Source organism: Camelus dromedarius, chromosome 17 (genome assembly GCF_036321535.1).
Source record: "Camelus dromedarius isolate mCamDro1 chromosome 17, mCamDro1.pat, whole genome shotgun sequence".
NCBI classification, from domain to species: Eukaryota; Metazoa; Chordata; class Mammalia; order Artiodactyla; family Camelidae; genus Camelus; species Camelus dromedarius.
Genome location: NC_087452.1, coordinates 18252852 through 18274123, shown reverse-complemented (window position 1 = coordinate 18274123; position 21272 = coordinate 18252852). Strand labels below are relative to the sequence as shown.

Here is a 21272-nt window from a genome sequence, read left to right as displayed (position 1 = left end):
GATATATATATAAATATCACAGAGAGAATAAATCATGAAATCAATAAGAAAGTGAAAACACTGGTTGCCTTTGGAGGTAAAAAAAAAAACTAAGTGACATTAAATATATTAATCTTTAAATTCTTATTAAATATAAAACCCAAAACTAGTCAAGAAGGGAAACACTTCTGTTTTAATAAAACCAGACAGACACAGAACACAATACTACAGCTTTTATAAAACTATGGGGTCAAATACTCTCTGGGTGCTATTTTTGAACATATATTAGGGACTGCCTAATATTTAAGCATGTATTTGCTGATTCACTCAAGAGTTTCACTAAATTTGTGGGTATAAACATTCTCCTCAAATTCTGGCCTGAGGGATGGAAGCGGTGATGACACTGTGGCCCAGGGCTGTTTGTGATTTTTCCAAGATTATCCAACTAGTTGACTCACTGTAGAGAGTAAGTTCCCAGAGGGCAGACTCCATTTTGCTTGCTTACATAAAACTTAAGAACATGCTGATGGCAGATGATAACAAAACCTATCATGGGTCAGAAGGTATTTTCCAACTTATTTTGGTCTTTGAGTAAATAATTTTTTAAAAAGATCAGAAAACTCTAACCTTTATTCATTATAAGCAGATAGGAAATGTGGACAGTGATAATAAGAATAGCTGCTCTTTATTGAGCAACTACTTTGTGCCAACCAAGCTGGTGCTTTTCATATATTAATACTCTTTTACAATCAGCTTGCAAGGAAAGTGGCAGAGCTGGGATTTGAACCCAGGACTTTGGATACAGGAGAAAATGAGATTAGAGGGTTGAATCAGCTGTTACAATAACTTTTGGCTTGATTTCTGTCACTTACTAGTTTTAACACAGGAAAAAAGTGTGCCTTTATTTCTGGAATTATTATTATTATGAGACTTTTGATAACTGTCTTTAACTTTCCTTGGAGGAATATAATGAAGATAAATAAGCTGATAAAAGTGACATAAGGGAAGGTTCTTTTTTTTAAATTTTTTGATTTACAATGTTGTGTTAGTTTTCTGGTGTACAGCATAGTGATTCCATTACACATACACATTTCAGAGATGCTCAAATGTGTGTCTAAAATACATAAAATATTATACAACATCATGTCTCAAAGTTTTTCTTTTTTAACAGAAAATGAGACTAATTTGGAATTGTCCTTTTTGCATTTACATAGAAAAGATGTGGCATCATTTAAAAAACGTAATGTATATTTCTATAAACTTGTGTAAACCTATGTCTAAAAATGACGTAAGTTGTATAATAACATGTAGAGCATAAATCAATTACATTAATCACACAAGATACTCAAACACTATTACACATGGACGAAATTTCGTAGAATTCTTAGCTATACCTCTGGAGAGATACAGAGCAAATCGCAACAATCAAAAGCAACTGGCTTCAACTATATGAAATGTTTTTATAAGAAGATATTAGGTAAAAGTAATAGAAAATGTTTTTTAGAAAAGAAAAGTTAGAAATTAATTTTTTAAAAAATCCATCCATAATTGCACCAACAGGATCAAGTTAGAAGAACAAAAAGGCGAAAATTATCCTTAACTATCACCGAGCTATAACCCAGGGTTAATATGCTGTTTTCTCATCTTTCAGACTAAAAAGAGATTTAAAAAAAAAAAAGCACTTATTTTTTATAGCCTGCTTTTCTCCAGTTTTTCCGTCAGCAAATGGGAAGAGATCTAATCAATATGTCAAAAGGAGAGTTGAACCTACACATTCACCTCTATCAGCTGAGCCAGCCAACTTCCAAGCAAAGTGTCCTTTTTTGGCTAAAATTGTATCAGTCAAAGGCCCATTAGCTCAGGCCCATTGGGTGGGACGGCGATCAAAAATCACACTTGTGTTGTGAAACCTATTTGTTATTTCTTAACAAACAAGGCTTATCCAGCAAATCCTTTCAAAACAAGGGAAGGGGGAAAAGATTAAGTGGGTTGAAGGGGATGGAAACCATGACGGTGAACGCAAAACCGCTGCCTCCGGAGGATCGTGACCGCCCTCTAGGGGTAAAAGACCCGCCCTGCACGCAGAACACCCGAAGGTACTGACCCGCGTAGGCTCAGCGACACCACCCCTCCCTCTAATGGGACCATGAATTCGTTTTTGTTGGTCACCATCATGACTTTGATTATGTAACTGCACAATTCCATTTATTCCATGTCTCTTGGCCTGTGGAGGAGGATACAGACAGGCTAGTTTCATTGACAAAATGTCCCTTCGGCTTTGTCTGACTCTATTTAGAGAAGTTCACCGAAGGCAAAGAGCTGATGTGGCATCTAGGCTGGAAAATGCAATTTGGGCAGCATCTTGGGAGGGATCCGACTCAGTGGTTTTATGGGGGCAGGGGAAGGGGAGTGCTGAAAGAAAATACTTTCCAAAAATATTTACCAGACAAAGAAAAAGAACTAGGCTTGTGACCAGGACATTCCAAAGAGACACCCTTCGACAGAAGCAATTTTCCAGACCTGTTCCCCAGAAAGGTGGAAAGGGCCAAATCCCACTCCCACCTCCAAAAGCCCAGCTCATACTTCTTCTGAAAATAAACACAGTGAGAGCCAGGAGACACCTTCCAAACGGCTCATAATTCAAAAATAGACTTGCTGTCACTAGCAGGGGCGTGCACGGAGGACATTTTGGAGCCAGACTTCTTGGAAAGATTATAACCATTGACCACTGTCGCCAAAAGAGCACAGGAGGAGGCGCTTGAGTGAGACATTCTTCTTCCAATAGAATATTTAGAAGGAAGTCCTCCCAAGGCACACGAGGGGGAAGGTGGTCCAGGTCAGGAAAGGAAGTCATTCATATGATGTATCCCTTTCTTTCTGAAGAGAAGGTCCCACAATCTGGATGCTCAACTGATGCCCCGTCTGGTTTTGCTCACCTGAGCTGGGAGCTTTCCCAGAAGCCTGCCATGTGACCAAGACGCCCTTCCAGCCCACCGTGAACTTTGTAGCCTGGGACACCTGCAACACCACAGTCCTTAATTGTGTCACTCCTCTGCATCACATCCTCCAGTGGCCTCGGCGTGCCTTCTCCATCTACATGGTCCTCAGGGCCCACCTATGAGCTTGTCCCTCTTATACCTTACTCCACCATCAGGCCAGTTACCTCACCACTGGGCAAAGGTACCAGGTTCATTACCATGTCCATGCACTGGCCCACAAAGTGACTCTTCCCTGGAATGCCGTCTCCTCTCCCCTCTTCCCAGGGTCTAACTGCCTCCCAGTCTCCCTCCTGTGTGGGTTCTCAGCCGAGTCCTTCTCAAGCCTCTTTCAGAATACATCTTACTGCCACGCCTACTAACAAGAGGATGACAGCTCCCCTTTGCTGTGTGCCTGGGCTCTGCAAACTTACCTGAATCATTGTATATTGCCATGACCCTATTATATGCACCTTCTATAGTACTTATTATTTCGGTAGTATTACGATGCCCACTGGACAGATGAGAAAACTTGAGTGTCAGAGATACTAAGTCTAACATCACAGAGCTACCAAGCCTAAGATCACACAGCTTCCAAGCTTCTATGATGTCCACCCCTGCCTCCTTCTCAACCCTTGTACCACTTTTCCTCTTACTCACTATATTCCAGTCATACTGACTTTTCCCCCTCCTTTCCCCAAAATAAAAAATAAAACCCCAAAAGTCAAGCTGGTTCTCACCTCAGAGTTTCTGCACTGGCTTTCGTTGGGAATGCCTCCCCAGACTTCCACAGAACTGGTTCTTGCTTTTTATCATATCTCACCTTTTAGAAGCTTTCCTGGTCCACCCTGTCTAAGACTGGCCCCTAGCTTTTCTTTCTTTTTTCCCTTCTTGTTTTATGGGTTTATTTATTTACATTTGGAGGAGGGACTGGGGATTGAACCCAGGACCTCAGGCACGCAAATCATGTGCTCTACCATTTGAGCTATACCCTCCCCCCTCCCCAGCTTTTCTTGATCACGCCTTCTCATTTCCTGTTCTTCAAAGCACTGTCACTTCTGGTATTGTCTCATTTATCTATTTATTTTCCGGTCCTGCTGGACCATATCACTGCAACATAAGCTCCAGGAGAACAAGAACTGGGTCTGTGTTGTTCACAGCTGAACCCCCGGAACCTAGAACAATGCCTGGTATTTAGTGGCACTCCAGAAGTATTTGTTGAATGGATAGATTACTTTAATATTCATGATTTTAGCTTTTACTACTGTAGATGACCTCTCCCCAAAGTAGTGTTTGTATTCTTTTTTTTCTTTTTGGGGGGTGTTGTTAGGTTTACTTATTTCTTTATTTTCAGAAGAGATACCGGGGATTGAACCCAGGACCTCGTGCATGCTAAGCATGCACCTTACCACTGAGCTATACCCTTCCCCCATGTTTGTATTCTTATGGTTTTTACCATATGACTTAGCTATCATGTATTTATGGTTTTAAGTCTTATGCTGTTTGCCATGATTTCATTCACATTCAGATCCAACCTGTATGTGTGTGTTTAATCACTGATTCACATGTACTAGTCCTGTCTTTCCTGTGAGATTCTGTGCTTCATGGACATCTGCATTTCCCATTTCCTCCAGCAGAGGGCTGACCATACACCGTCTCAGATGGCTGTTGAGTGAACAGCTAATTTTGTGATACAGAATGAGGTGGGTGATGTTGAATGCACTTTTTTTCCTGCTTTTGTCCAGCTCTCTTCGGGAAACATCCTGAGTCTGAAATCAAAGCTTTCAGGTTCTTCTGTGTCTCCTAACAATTCAACTGTTCTGTTTTTTGCCCAAGCCCTGAGCACATGGGCATTACCAGGAGGTCCGAGGCTCGCAGCACACCCAGGTAGAAATACTCAGAAGACACAAAGTGTTAAAAACAAATTAACCTCTTCTGGAGATTATTTCCTGCCTGGTAAACCTGAAGAACCTAAAAGCATTTAAGTTGGGAGAGTGACGGAAAGTATGCTGTGGGTGGTCAGCCACTATAATTTGTTTCTGGAACACATTTTCTTGAATGTTAATAGTTGAAGAGCTGTTTGGAAATTATAAAAGGGAAGAACTCTTCTGATATATCAACCTGCATATATAATGAAAGCAAGTCAGGCTGCCATAAAATATGCACATACACACATACGCAGAAAAGAGGGGGTAATAAGACCGAACACATTTGCTTGCATGGAGTTTTAAATTCTTATGAATTCATGCTCGAGGTCTTGGTTTCAATCCCCAGTACCTCCATTAAATAAATAAATAAAATTAAAATAAATAAATGAAAACCTTATTACCCTTCCCCTGCAAAAAAAAAAAAAAAGAATTAGCTTTGGGGGAGGGGGTAGAGTACATGCTTAGCATGCTTGAGATCCTGGTTTCAATCCCCAGTACCTCCATTATAAACAAACAAACAAACAACAAACAAACCTAATTACCTCCCTCTCCTCCAAAAACAAAACAAAACAAAACAAAACCAAAAACAAAAAATTCTTATGAATTCATTGTTATATACCAGTCTCATTTCAGAGAGGACTTAAATTGTTGACAAATATATACAACATCCAAGTTAGCATAAAAAAATGTAAGTAAAAGAAAAAAATGATAGTAAGGGGGTAACATAAAATGAACTTAGGTGGAAGTTAAAAAGTTCACTAAAGTTCATTCAGCATTAAACTATATACATATTTGGCGAATGGGCCACAAAATTGCCTTTAAACTTTGTTGCCACCAAATCCAAACAGTAATTCAGTTTCAAGATACGAGTGGATGACACTCTAGTATTTCCATCACTGATGCATAAGCTAAATAAGTAAGCACAAGTAGATTCAAAGAAATGTAAAAAGGGACTGTCACCCACTGCGACAAATTTCTAAAGCACTTAGGACAGTATTTGAGTTCTTAGAATGGTCAGTGTTCCTTTTCTTCTCCTTTTACAACAATCCTAAGAGAAAAATCTTATAGTCAAAAATCTTTAGCTAAGCAGGGCATATTCTAATTCTTGGAGCCTTTCCCCCGTTTTGCCAGTTGTAAATGATGCACACAGGTAGTCCAGACAAACGGTAAAGAAATGAAAACCACAGTCAGTTACAGTGTGTCAATTTCCAGTGAAAAGCACAACATCCCAGTCATGCATATTCAGACATACATGCGTTTTCATATTCTTTCTCATTAAAGGTTATTACAAGATATTGAATATAGTTCCCTGTGCTGTACAGAAGAAACTTTAAAAAAAATCTATACTTATATATAGTAGCTAACATTTGTAAATCTCAAACTCCTAAATTTATCCCTTCCCACCCCCTTTCCCCGGTAACCATAAGATTGTTTACTATGTCTGCGAGCCTATTTCTGTTTCATAGATGAGTATTTCAGTTAAAAAAAGGAAAATAAAAGTCATTCAAAAGTTGAAAAAAAAAAAAAAGAAAACTATTAAAACGCTTACGTGTCATCTGTAAACGTGATTCCAAAGTACTCCTTTTCTTTTAGGTTGAAATGCGAAGCCACGAGGTCCAGCAACTCTCTTGACAAAAGTTTGGGCTGTCAAGATAAAAATCCGATTAGAGACAATTTGGCTGCAGCTCTCTCTCACTGCCACCACCTTCCTGTGTCTCAAACGGTTTGAAGCAGCCTCTGTTTGTTTTTAAATCCCCATGCCCTTTTCTGCTTAGATTAATCTACTGTAGATCAGCCTCTAAGGATTTGAGGAGGGGAGGAAATGGGAATAGGGACATAAATGAGACCATGATTTTCCTGTATCTGCAGTTCAGTCCAGTACCTCATTTTTCCCTCTAAGGTGAAAGTGTGTTTACTAATGCTTTGGTGTTTTGGGGAAAAATGCTCTTTTATAGGTAGTATGGTAGAAGTGATCAAGACAAAGAATATTAAACACTGCCTAGATTATCCGAGTAACTCTGCTTGGTGGTGGCCAATTGAAGAGGCTCAAGACCCAAGTCTTGTGGGGTCACAGAGAGAACTAACAACAACAACACAATCATAATAGTTACCACTTTTTTGTGCCGGACTCTGTGTGCCCCTTATTTCACTTAATCCTTACAATGAGCCTGTGAAGTAGGGGTTCTTATTTCCATTTTATAGATGAGTCAACAAAGGCCAAGAGAAGTCTAGCACCTTGCTTGATGTCAGTTAGTGAAGACAGGATTTGAATTCAAGTTCTGATTCCAAAGACTAAGCTTTTCATCTCTCTCTAGAGATGGAGTAACTGTACCCATTGTACAGATCATCACCACCAGTACTAACTGGGCATCTAATCAGAAGAAGAATCTAATCTATGGGCTTTGGGGAAGCACTGGCTCCAGTGGAAAGAAGCATGGTTGGAGACAGCCGGAATGTCCATATTAACAGTGGAAGCTGGATTTGCAGGGACTGGGGAAGAAAAAGGGGGTATGCATGGGGAGCCTTCTAGATGGACTTTTTTTGAACTTTGAGCCAAACAGTTTAGGGTTCATTATGGTGGTTTGAGGGTTGGATGTTTGCTGTTGAGGAAGAAAGAACAGTCATGATTAAAAAAAGAAAAAAAAAAAAAGAAGAAGAAGAAAGAGAGAAAAGAAAAAAGAAAAGAAAAGAAACAGACGAATCTAAACTAAAAGGTCTGCTCTGTTGGAACTATTGCTGACTGCTCTATTTTCGTTGTAATTGAGTCCTGCACACAGTAGACAAGGGATGAGCCTCAGAAAGGAGAAGCATTTAGGTTTGGGCAAAGGAGAGAATTCTCATCACAGCTGCAGGTGTGGCTGTCACCAGGCACCTCCACAATTTGTTATGACTCTGGGTCCACAGTGTTAGGTGAACGAAGAGAGAGGCATGAATAATTAAGATACCATCACTCATAAAGTCCCATCTGTTTTACAGAGATTTCATTCACATACCTAATCTAGCTTGGTGTTACCCATAATTCTTTGAGGAAGGTTAGGCAATCTTAATCCCAGTTCACAGCTGTTGAAACTGGGTATTTCACTTGGACCATCACAGGTAAAGCGGCAGAATGCACAGTCTCAGCTTTCAGGGAAGCATTACGGCCTCCAGTTTACCAACAAGAGGTGATTCAGAGAAGTAAAGTGACTTTCCCAGAGTCACACAGCCACTGAGTGTCAAAGCTGAGATCTGAACTCAAACATCTCTGAATCCTGGCACCAGGCTGTTGTTACTCTTAAATACAGATCAGGTTTCCTGGCTTTGAAGCTCCCTGTGTCCCCTGCAGACAATCCTGCATCACTGGCTTTGAGGCACAGATAAGCGAGCAGAGTGAACACAGGCCATGAGGCCCACGGAGGGAACAGAATGGGTTGTCCCTGAGTGGCAACACCTACCTGAACCAGCAGCTCCAATCTCCTGTCATCCAGCAGGTGCACCTGGCAGTGCCTGCCTTCTGTCATCTGTGGGGACAAGACAGCAAGAGTGGCATCAGGCTGGGGCTGGCGCGCAAACCCTTGAACTTGATTTACCGTTTCTTTTGCACGTGATGCACTCAGCCTAAAACTGGCATCAGTTGAGTTAATTAACCAACAGGTCATACACAGATTTATTATAGGGCATCAGCACCTGAATTTATTCTTATATTTTTTAGCTCTTGGATTTAAAAGAAAAAAGAATGAAAAGCCAAGACCAGTCACTATGTTGAAAAAATAATATCTATACAAGCATGTCACAAAATTATGCGATGAAAAGTAGGTTTCTTTCCCAGAGGAAACTACTATATTTTCCCCTTGAATCACTATTTTATTTTTCAAGTGAAAATGGTTTTATCTGTTGGTATGGCTTAATAAATACAATACGAAGAAAAACAAATGATACTAAAGTTAAAATGGAAAATCCCCATTTTTGCAACTCTGGCTCGCCTTTTGTGGTGATCACTAACTAATTAACAGGGAAGAACAGTGAAGACACGTAGGTAAGAACAGTCTGAGGTATGCATTTCTAATTATATTTAATTTTTAGTGCTTATAATTGCAATACTGGGAACTTAGCCCTTGTAAAACATTTAAACAATATATAGAGTGCAAAGATCCCCTTGGATTAATTTATGCTTCAAATCATCCTCCCTGCAGAAATGATCACTGTCAGTTTGAGGAGAAGCCTCACTGACCATCTTTATATGGATTTTCAGAAATATACACACACATGTTTAAAAAATCTACTCCCATGTTAAATGTTTTACTTTAATATTATTATGTTGGACATACTGTTCTGAAATAAAGCAAGTATTCCTAATATTCTTGTGTGTGACTGTGGTGTGTGTGTATATGTATATTTGTGTGTGCTTTTTTCAATTCAATTGGAACTACACTCTACTCACTGTTTTGCCCTTACTTTTTTTGTGTGTGTATGTGGGGGGGGAGGTAATTAGACATGTTTGTTTGTTTGTTTTAATGGACGTGCTGGGGATTGAACCCAGGACCTTGTGCATGCTAAGCATGTGCTCTACCACTGAGCTGTACCCTCCTCCCCTGCCCTTACTTCTTTAATTCAATATTTCTTGGAAATCTTTCCAATGTCAACACATATAGATCAACTTCATTCTTAAATAGTTCTATAGTATCAAGTCATCGTGCTGACATATAGTAATTTAATGACTCTCCTGCTGAGAAGCATTTAGGTTGTTTCCAGCCTTTTGCTGTCATAAGCAATGTCACAGTGATTTCTGCATCTCCAGCTTTGCCCATGGGTGTGGAAGTGCTGGGTCACTGCTAAAAAAGCATGGCCAGTACTTTGTCTGTCAGCTGTTGCACGAAACTGTGAGACTTGGACAAGCAGATATATATCAACCCAATTTACAAAGAAAATTAATGAGCGCCAAGTATACACTTAGCATTGCTCAGGAAGTTTCATAATATTATCTCTGAGCTGCTTAGTTAGCTTCTGGATTGGTGTCATTATCCCCAATTCAGAAGAGAAAATTCAGGCTCAGAGTGGGATAAGCAACCTGTTTTTAATGTGAAAAATACTAATTACAATATTGTACTTACATTTGTTTTTTTTTAATGTATTAATTTTTTTGGGGGGGAGGAGGTAATTTCATTTATTTATTTTTTAGAAGAGGTACTGGGGATTGAACCCAGGACCTCGTGCATGCTAAGCATGCCCTCTACCACTGAGCTACACCCTCCCCACTGCACTTACATTTTTGGCTGAGCTCTGCTCTAAAAGTCTAAAAGCTACCTCAGTTAGTGAGATCATGGTATTATGGAGATGTGGCCCATAGGAACCTCCAAAGTGGTTCTAAGAGGTAAGTGGGCAAGCTTTACATCGTTGGCCTTTGGTGATGTCCTTAACTCTGCAAAGTCAAGTCACATACACATCTCTAGTGGCAAAAGGAAGGAGAACAAAATCTTCATTTCTTTCAGGCACTAATATGGGCACTCTATGGAAATCATCTCATTAAAATCTCCACAAAGCTCTGCAATATGGCAACATCCCCATTTTACAGACAAGAAGACCAAGGCACAGAGTTTAAGGTAATTTATTCAAAGCTATCTGGGCAAGAAAAAAACCAAGTTAAGATTTGAATTAATGTCTAACTGGAAAAAAAAAAAAAGTCCTTTTTTTCTACTCTTCTATACTACTGGAGGAACTCAATCAATGTGTCGGTTTAAATCATTTTACCTCTTTTGTAAAACCCACACAAGCAAATCCCCAGGTACACACTCTACAGAACAGTATAATAAAATCATATTCAAAAGATCAATGGAAACGATATGAATCCATTAAGGAATATGTCAAAATTCATAAAATAGTTCAAGGTACCCTGTTGTTGCATAATCCAACTGAATTCATTCCCTGATTGGGAAAAAATTTTTTTTTCTCCTTTCTGTTTTTCTCCAGGTCTCCCTTAATCTAGTCAATTACTTTTGTCCACACACAAGTTTATCCTGGAAAATTTAATAGTAAATTTTTGGGGGTGTGTGTCCGTCTCATGACAAACACAGGCAATGAAGCCCATGTTTGCACAACATGGTCCTGCCCCTCTGGCCTCAGTTGACTGGACCAGGGAAAAGACCCCTGACTCAGGCTGGGCCAATCAGAACCTCAGACCAGGGAATCTGGAAATAAGTCTGAGTGGATGAAAATATGGTGGTTGTGGGGCAGCCATGGTCTGCTGTGTGTGGAGAAAAAGGAGAACCATCTGCAGAGAGAATGAAGGAGACAGGTAGCTAGAAGGAGGCAAGAAAGGAAAAAAAGCTTGAGAGTTGCTGTCAGGGTTCTTCACGTCGTTCCAGACACTTCTAGCCCCTTCCATGGGTCTGGGTGAATCCTTGTCCTTAAGTTCCATGAAACATCCCTGTATTCTTTCAATAAATCCCCTTTCTCTCTCTCTCTCTCAAGCTGAGTGGAGTCTGCTTATTGCCACCACAAGCATCTTCATGAGCTAGCACAGATACCTAAACCAAGGCCAAAGATTCCAGAGGGTAGACTACCCAGGTGATGTTATTAATACAGTAAAGTCATCCACTCAGAATCACTGATGCTACCACCAACGACAGTGCAACAGCCGAGAGAGAGGCTGACTGACACCTGGGGGGCAGGTGGAGGGACTCAACAAACAGCCCACTGTGTGACGTGATGACACACACACAAGCTGGAGAAGGCGGTGCAGGGGAATGGGGCGGGGGTGGGGGGACCTGTGCCACAGGTTTACGTCCACGCTGACACATCCACATTCACTGTTCACCAAGCCCTTACCTACATGGGATGATGGCTCCTCGGGAGGGCAGAGGGCTGATTTGATTGTCGATAACAATAGAAAATCCCGCTCTTGTCAATTAGACCAAAGGTTGAAAGGTGGTGGATGTATTTTGTTGGTTAAAACAATGCTCATGAATAAATTCCAGTTGATGAAATTAGAATTCAGGAGATGCTACTTAATAAATATTTAGATGATAAGATCCAGAAACACTGGGCTGGATTTCTTTCACGGCCACACATGGCCAGGATAGGGCAGAGCAGGTCCCTCTGTTAGATGTTGTGTGTGGTCTCTGGCTCACACATATTTATTATCTGCCAAGAAGCTCTGTTATGTGAATAAGCCAACCCCTTGTAAGTCCACGTGGTACCAGGGAAGAGACACAACCAGACATCAAGGAGAGCCTGCTGTGCCTCAGGCAAAGTGCTTGACAACCGACCGTGACCCTCATCGACACACAGTATTTGAAAATAAATGACCAAAAGTCAAGGAGTCCTCATTTAGAGCCTCCACTGCAACAGACTTTCTAACAAAGTTGAGGGGGATAAAACTGGAAACCCAAGCCGCGTGGGGACAAAGCGTGAACCGATGTGTTTGTGTGTGATGGCAAGAGAAAAACAGGAGAGGCTTCAGAATAAAAACACCATTCATGTTCTCTTCTTTAAGATTAAAAAAAAGTAGTGATACCACCTTTATCCAAGCCTCTGAAGGGGGCATCCTCAGTTCAAGTGCCAGGAAACGAGGTGTGAGAATTACTGGGACTCCGTGCTAAGTCACTCTTGGGCTCAAATTGTATCTTATCTCTTACTAGCTGCATGACCTTAAAGAGGTTACTTAATCTTTCCAAGTCTCAGAAGCAACATCCTGACAGCTTTCAGTCTAACGTCTTGGAGAGTGAAATACACCGCTTCTTATGGTCCCCATTTGCTTGAAAATTAACAAGGAAACAGCTAAACTTTTCTGCAATCCACTTATCCTCCCATGTTTTAAAAAAGGTGTTTTTTGCAGCCACTTTTTTTTTAAATTGAAGTATATGTTACAAATAATGTTATATTAATTTCAGGTGCACAACATAGTGATTCAATATTTATGGACATGGTGAGATGATGACCACAGTCTTACCATTTGTCACCATTTGAAATTATCACAATATTACGGATGATATTTCCTATTCTGTGTGTGATAGCCCCATGATGCACTGATTTATTTATTTTTCCTTTTTCTTTTTTTTTTCTAAATTGAAGTAAAAGAAGAAGAAAAGGTTTTTAATGGGAAGAATCTTACTAACCCATCTTAAAGAAGAGAAATGGCAGGTAAAATTAACAAGCACATGGCAGAAACATTCTCCAGAGCCGATGGTGCAGAAACAAAAAGAGAGAGGGGACCACCAGTTCCCACGTGCCATCTGTGTCCCTGCTGAGCATTTTAGTAACAGGAGTAACAGCACTAATGGCAGACGCTGTCTCAGTTCCAGGCACTGCGCTAAGCACTTTGCAGGTATGAACAGAGCCAACCTGCGTGATCCTCACACGAGGCAGAGTCTCATCTCCCAATATCACAGGGGAAGGAGGTTATTAGAGAGATTATAATAATAATCACAAGATTCCTAAATGGCAGAACTAGAAATTAAGGAAAGATGTGCCCAGTGGGACACACAGCTTGTCAGTGTGAGACCCTGGATTAAAACAAACTAGTGGATATAATGAAAAAGAAACAGACTCACAGATGTAGAGTGGTTACCGGTGGGGGGAGGGCAGGCGGGAGGGGCAAGATTGGGCTGGGGGATTAAGAGGTACGAACTATTATGTATAAAATAAATAAGCTACAAGGTTATAAATATTGTACAGCACAGGGAAAATAGCCAATATTTTATAACAACTTTAAATGCAGGATGATCTTTAAAAATTGCAAATTGCTACACTGTACACGTGAAACTTAGATAATAAAACTCAGGTCTCCGACTTGCAGGCTGGACAGAGCATACGTAGTGAGCACAAGGTTACTCAGCTGCTAGACACCATCTTAGGCAAATGCACTTCTTTTTCCCCAACAGATTTTTTTTTTAATTAAAAAAAATACTGCAATCACAAGAAGAAAAAAAACAACTGGGCATTTCTTATTTATTTTCAAACATGACTCCCATTGATGCTTTCTCTTCCCATTTCAGCAAAAGGAGTTATATTTGAAGGGAGCTGTTCACAGATCACACTGATTACATCTACACATTCAAAAATCACCCTCGAACCCCACAGAGATCATCGGAACCGCTTCAGATTTGACCCCTACTCAGTGGCAGCTAACAGCAGCAATGCTTCACGTGGAGTAGAAAACATGGAAGAAACTGACCGCTCTGCAAACTTTCGCTCGACAACCCCTCATCCCAACTTGATACCCTTCCCGTCTCTCCCTCCCCCACCCAACCTCAGGAATTCAGAGGCTAACGTTGTGCACGTTGGATTAAAGCTCCCACCTCGGTGGCTGCCCTGCGTTTGCTCCCCGGCTGATAGAGCAGGTCCTCAGAGGGTAAGCGCTGAGTGCGGGTGGAATGACCTTCTCCATCTGGTCAGTGGTTAAATGAGGAAGATCAGAAGGGAAGTGAGAGCTGGCTGCAGGCCACAGCTCTGACTTCGTGGAGCACCCCGATATGTAGCCCATGGTGGGGGTTCAGAGGTGAGTGAACTACCATCCCTCCCAACTCCAACCCCAATCCCACTACCTGACTGAGGAGAGTCAGAAACAAAACAAAACAAAACAAAACAAAAACCTAAAGGGCAGTCAAGACGGGGGGGGGGGGGGGGGGGGAGGGGGGGCGGAATCCTTCCTACCAACTGGAGGCCACTTGGAAAACATCAGGAAACAGCAACTACAAAAAAAGACCAGAACCCCAGCCTACTTTAGTTTTGCCTTAGCAGCTCTTTGGAACACGGTATATGAAAGCTTGGTAAGGAAGCAGCCAGCATCTTTATTTCCTCTCTCCCATTCCCTCTTGTCCTTTTCTGAAAGTTCAGCAAAAGAAGGCCTGCCTCATTAAAGTGATTTGCCTCAGGATTTTTTTGGGGGGCGACCTATCCAGAGTCTAATCCACCATCATCTCTGGCCTGGATGTGAGCTGCCTCACAGGGCTCCGTGCTTCTGAGTCCAGTCTCCGTACGGCCACATGAGTGATGGCTCTAGAATACAGATCCACTCCCTTCATGTTCCTGCTTAGGAATGCCCAATGGCTTCTCAAGCAACACACTAGAGAATCTAACTCCTTGCCTCATCGATAATGTCCGCATAACCCGATCCCGCACCCTCTCTAACTTAATTTCCAATCCATCTGCCCTGCCTTGAGACACCAGCCAGGCTGACCTTTACTTCCTCAGAATGAGGGCTTGTCCCTGCTTTGAGACTCCGCATATGCTGTTCCCTTTGTCTGGAATGCTCTTTTCCCAGAGGGCGGCGTGACTGGGTGCCTTCGCATCTTTCAGACGTTAAATCAAAGGTCACCATCTCCCAGAGTGTAAAGTACAGCCTGGCCACTGTCTCTCATACCACATTGCTTTCTTTCCTTTAGAGCTAATATTTCTCCTTTTGCTGTTTGTTTATCCTTCTCCACCTTTCACTAGCAGACTAGAAATGTCACAGGAGAGACCTTGGGGGATTTGTTCACCACGGTATCCCCAGAGCCCGGAACAGTGCCTAGAGCATGGTAAGAATGCAGACAATAGAAGGGGAGGGTACAGCTCAAGTGGTAAACGCATGCTTAGCATACACAAGGTCCTGGGTTCAATCCCCAGCACCTCCTCTAAAAATAAATAAATAAGTAAACCTAATTACCTCTCCCTAAAAGTAAAAAAATTAAAAAAAAAATAAAGAACACACACAATAAATATCTGCTCAGGTAAGGAACACTTTAACTGCCAGAATCTAGACACAGCTACCAAGGAAATAAATTCACAAATGATTGAAATGCGTAGAGCGTGGAGGATGTTCCAAAAACATCTCCCAAGCTTTGGCCCGGATAGACTTACACAGCAAAAAAAAAAAAAAAAGCTTTCTACCCAGAGAACAAGATGTGCTGTGAACCCCTCATGAGATGAGATATTCTGGAGGAAACAGAGAAAGGTAGAAGGGACGGATCAGGACATTCTTACTTTGGGATCAACTGAGCAGACGGAGTTTTAGATTTCACCCAAATGATGTCAGCCTCAGCTGAACAGCGTGCCTTTATATCATCTCTGGGTGCTGACTGAATGTGAGCCATTGACACTCTCGTGCAGGGAGCGGCCTAGACTGACACAGACGTCTCCGATCCCGGTCAGCTGTGACTTCCCCTCAAGGTCTTTCAAGACGGCGCCTGCCCTCCCAGCGTGCAACCACTGGGAACTTCTCTTTTCAGTATCAATCAGTGGTTCTCCGAGCTTCTATGAAACACACAGGACACATCACGTGAGCGCTCAGCACTTCCTATGGGCAGTATCTTCTTTCATGCTGTTAACAACCCTACGTTTAGATTTTACAGGTGGTAAAACCGAAGCATAGAGAGGTTCAGTAACGTGTCTCAGGTCACGGTGCTCTGCCCTGGGGTAGCATCTCAGGACCCATTAGTGGTATCAGAGCAGGGCTCCCGTGCATCCCTCGCAGGTTCCCAGGGACTGCAGTCGAAAAACGAGAGACAGTAAGAGAGGAAGAAGTGCAGGTGGCCATGAAAGAAGCAGAGGAAGAAAGGAAAATGGGCCAGGGGTGGGGGTTCTGATAAAGAAGGGGAGAATTTGGTTGACCGCAGAAGAAACTGAGTAACCGAGCAATCTGCCTCAGGCAAAATGCGAGTAAACGGCTGCTGTGTGCTGGCACAGTCCAGAGACCTTTCTTCTGCTTACACAGGCTGCTCAAATTCACTCATAACAACCCTGTGAGGCAGACTCCAATGCTGCTTCACTGTATGGGGGAGAACATTGAGGCTCAGAGAAGGTAAGTGACCGATCCCAGCCCACAAGCTCACAGAGCCAGGAAGAGTCCTTGCCCTTCGCTGCTGTCCTGTATTCCTTCTGTTACAAGGTATTCCCCACCGACTGGCCTTCCATATTAAATGGCACAGTTTATGCAAGTTACACAGCATCTGGACCGCCACATCTTAATGCTGTTCTGGAACAGCTTGATCTAGATCCACCAAAGCACAGCTGCCTGCTTCCAGCCACTATCTGAAAGCAAGACCAGAGGAGGAACAAGGTCACTGCAATCACCATTCCTTGGCTATCTCCTGGCCTTACCCTGACGAAATATGAGCAGCTGCTAAAAACGGTGTCTATGTGTTTGTTAATGATTTTCAATGAGTGTCAGGATGGAATTAACTCCCACCTCTTGGGCAGCCGGCTTATGGGAACACTGGGTATGGGATGATATTTACTGGTCACGTGGTCGCCTGGGCCTGATTCCATCATTACTCTGGGCTTAAGACGTAGTCTAGCACCCAGGGCAGTTAATTCAGCATGGAAAAGCTCTGGATCACATGTTCACTCATTCACTCAACTCATATTCATGGAGCACTTCCTAAGTGCAAGCACTGTTCTGGGTACTAATATATACCCACAAATGAGACCCACAGGGCGCTGTCTTTGGAGCTTGCCTTACAGTGGGATTTCTCAGCTATTGACACTTGAGGCCGTGTAATTCTTCGTTGTGAGCACTGTCCCCGGGCACTGTAGGACTGGTAGCAGCATCCCTGGCCTCTATGCACTAGATGCCAGCACTCCCTCCCACCTTGTGACAACCAGATACGCCTCCAGACCCTGCCAGACGTCTCCTGGGAGACCAAACTGTCCCTGGTCGAGAACAACTGCTCAGAGATAAGGAGAAGAAAAGAACTATTAACCATGAAACACACAAGACATTTTCAGGTAACAATAAGGACTCTGAAATAGCTCAGATGGCGATGGAGTTAAGTTCTGAACTTGTGCAAAATGCACTTTGAAACTCACTTCTTACCTAGGAAGCATGAGACCCGAGGAAACTGATGGGGAGAACTCATATTGAACCACTGCCCTTGACCGGGGCTCCCAGGAGAGACTGGAGGGACACCCTGTTTTCTGGATGTTAGTATGCCACTGCTAGCCCCTTTCTGCCTGGCAGAGGTTGGAGAAAAGCAAACAAGAAAGGCAAGCCAGTGGACAGCCATTTCTGCAGCTCTCGCATCAACCTGGCAAGCAATTTGGGTCAGCTTTAGCAGACCCTCCCTGGGGAGGGCATTCTCATAACAGACGATCACTTGTCAGATCATCGCCGGATCTCATAAGGCTGGTGAAAAGAAAAGCCAGGGACGAAAGAAAGAAGAGAAAAAAGAAAGAAGGAGAAAGAAGGAAGGAATCAAGGGAAGGGAAGGGAACAATGTATTAAGTCTGGAGCTGAAGGCCACCAGGAGACAGCAGCCTGGTGTCAATGACACGTGCACAGGATTTAGAATCAGGAGGCCTGGGTTTGTGTCCCAGCTTTTGCCAAGTAACTAAGAATATGGCGTGAAAAACCAGGGTCTCTCTAAACCTCAGTTTCTACCCCTGTAAAACGGGAATAGTAAGAATCAACCTCATTTAGCTTTGTCTCTTGTATGAAGGCAGGTTGAACCCAAAATTTATCTCAAAGGTACAGATGATACTCACATCACCAGGCACACACTCTATTCACTGGGCATAGATGGCATGTTAGGGTCTGTGCGAAGGGCCTGACATGCTCTATCAGAGCTCTGCCCTTGTGCCGTGAGTCCAGCAATTAGTGGCAATGATTTGTAGGCTGTTGAGTACTATTATGTTAACTGTAGGTGGTTATTTATTGTTGGCTGAAATTATTTTTCTCAAGAAAGAAGTTCTCCTGGATTATTAAGAGGTCAAGCTGTCATCTTTGAGTTGAAAATCAATCCACCAGTTAAACCCTGGAGAGAGAGGGCAACCCAATAGCAGGGGATTAATTCCATTCTGATTTCTCAGTGATAATCAACAGATGAACTCAAAGCCACCACTTATAGCTGCCTGTGTGCACCAAGTAGGGGAAACTCTTGCAAACTTCCTGCTCCTCATCGGACAGTGAGCAGATCACATCTTGGGCTAGCTGTTCTCACCAACACAGAATGGAAACAAATACACGTCGATGGCTTTGTCTTCGTTCTTTGCTTTGACGTACATTTTATCCATTGAATTCTCACAGCCACCCTGTGAAATAGATATTTTTGGCCCTTCATTTTACTCCTAAGAAGCTGAGACTGCCAAGAGCTCGAAAATCACTTGCCCAGGGGTCCCAGCTAGAAGCGGGCAGAGCCAAGTTCAAGAAGAAGCCCATCAGATGACAAAGGGGAAAGCAGGTGATACAGCTTCCTGGAAGCAGCTGCCGTGAGAGCAGCGTTTTCTATATAAACACAAGCTCTGCATCGCTTTCCAATTAGAAACTCAGATGAGGCCCTGATGAGAGACTGTCCAATGTTTATTTTCAGAAAACCATGCAGGATATTTCTGCTCTTTTTTTCCCCCCTCCAGAAAGAAACATCCTCTTTACTTAAAACCAGTTGTTAGGCTGTATTTTTAGACACCATGGTACAGTATCAATGAGTCAAAAAAGAAGAGAAAAAATGGGAGGGCACAGACTCTGTAAACAGGAAAAGTCACAAAGTGGAACCAAGAGAAGCTGAGAACACAGCCCATCGGCTGTGGGGGATTTTCGTTCCTGTCTGCAGCCCAGGTTGACCAGAAAAGAAGTTCTCCGGTCGGTCGCTGGGTAGAAAATGGAAATTTTGGCTTTGGTGATTATGCAAGTAGCAGACACCCTGTGGTTTGGAAACTTTTTGCTTTGCCAACTGTCAGTTTTCTCTTTTACAGTGAAAAACAGCCTGTAGGAAGGAGCAAAAGCACTGCGTCTTTCAAAAACTTAAAAGTAAAGACAAACGCAGCTCGGGTAAAGGGATTTTAAAAATCAACTGCTGTACTTGTAATTGAGAGCTACTCTGGGAACTGTTTATTCTGTATGGCACATTTGGAAATCTGGGCTCAATATAAGCCATTCACAGAGCAAACAAATCACATATATTGCCCCCAAAACCTAAAAATGGACAAAAATTAATTAGAAAACCTCCATCAACTTTACATTCATTTTGGAGGACACACTGATTGTCAGTTTTCATGTTTCAATTTTTCATCACCCCAGTTAGTCTGTCTCTGATTAATGTTTTCCAAAATCTCTTTGTTCTTGGGAGTCCATGTAGAAGGAGAGGCTGAAATAAATCCTTAGGGAGTTTATAATTAGCACCAATGAATTGTATTTGGTCTAGAGGCCTAGCTTGATTGGTAGAAACGTCATTATTTGGGGAGGGGATTTAGAAAAGCATTACCAAATTGTGAAAACGGAAAAGTCAAATTCATCTGGGACCATACAGAAAAACCTCTTGATTTCCAGGTCTCATTCTACCATCACACAACAAACACTCCTTCTCAACCAAGATGCTTCTAATATTTAGTGATGAAACTTTTACATCCCCTAATGCATGTTATGTTTTCAAAGAGAATGCAGTCTTCTTTTTTTTTTTTTTTTTTGAGGCTAACATGGGTTTCAAAGATTAAAACAAATAAAACAAAAACGGGAAGGCCACAGGTGAGTGAGATGAGGGAAATGTGGAAAAGGAGACCCAAAAGATTTGTGGATGTTCACCAGGAAACACACGCAGAGGGAAAGAACCCTTCAAGAGAGAGGATGGTGGTGTGCAGCCGTCTCATAAGAGCTCATGAGTCCACTGTCCCATTGTCAAGCTAGCTTTTAAAGCACAACCAATATTAAGAATTAAAGCATATAAACTTACATCAAAATAAATTACACTAAAAACAAAGGTAATGAACACTCAGGACTCATCACTTTCCAGTTATTTGACTCCCTTTTACTATTATCTGTGCTCTTGAATCAGAAGGACGGAAAGGCTATTTAATGGGGCCTAACATCCATCTCTTCCCAAGTCTGTGTTGTTATGTTGGGAACATGAAGTCGGTCAAGGTGAGAGTATTTACACCAGAGAAACTGGCAAATGCTACTCATCAGTCTCCTTTCCCCCAGAGAGCTGGCTGTGAAACGTACCCCTGGAGAAGTGCAGTGGGAGAAGGAGGGAGGTCTGGGGACGGGGTGCCGCTCACAGCTCTAGGTCAGGATGCAGAGGCCACTGATGGACCATGAGACAAAGATGAAAGGACAGAGGCTTTAGATTTAGGCAGAACTGTGTTCAAAGCTCAGCTGACTTAAATTTCTAGGACTTACTTACTACATCTCTAAAATGGGACTAGTAATACTCACCAAGAGAGCAGAGAGCTTGGCAGAAGCCAACCTAAACCTATGATAGTTTATTATTATGCTTCAAAAAAATCCGTGGCTCACCGCTGAGGTTCCCTTGACCTGGGACTACGCCTCTCATATCAAATGCTCAGTGCCATTTGCCTCTCCTCTTCTTTTGCTACTGGAACGTAAGTTTCACTTACTGCTGCTTTCCTAGCCCCTAAGACAGTGCCCAGCCCATTGCCGAGCTAAACAAATATGTGTGGAATGAATAAATTTCCCTTCATTCCCAGCTCCCGATCCACCTCT

General features: G+C 42.4%; 1 protein-coding gene across 4 annotated transcripts in view; it reads right to left on the bottom strand.

Annotated features, from left to right (window-relative positions):
• Positions 1–21272, bottom strand: part of FRMD4B (FERM domain containing 4B) — a 284910-nt gene that overhangs the window by 109348 nt on the left and 154290 nt on the right. For 3 of the 4 annotated variants that reach the window (XM_064496320.1, XM_031470717.2, XM_064496319.1), the window contains 2 exons: positions 8317–8382; positions 6432–6526 (listed from right to left, as the gene is read on the bottom strand). In XM_064496320.1, the coding sequence (XP_064352390.1) occupies positions 6432–6526; positions 8317–8382 (161 nt within the window). Of the gene's footprint in view, positions 1–6431; positions 6527–8316; positions 8383–14157; positions 14356–21272 lie in introns of those variants that run through there. The other variant, XM_064496321.1, reaches the window with a different exon arrangement.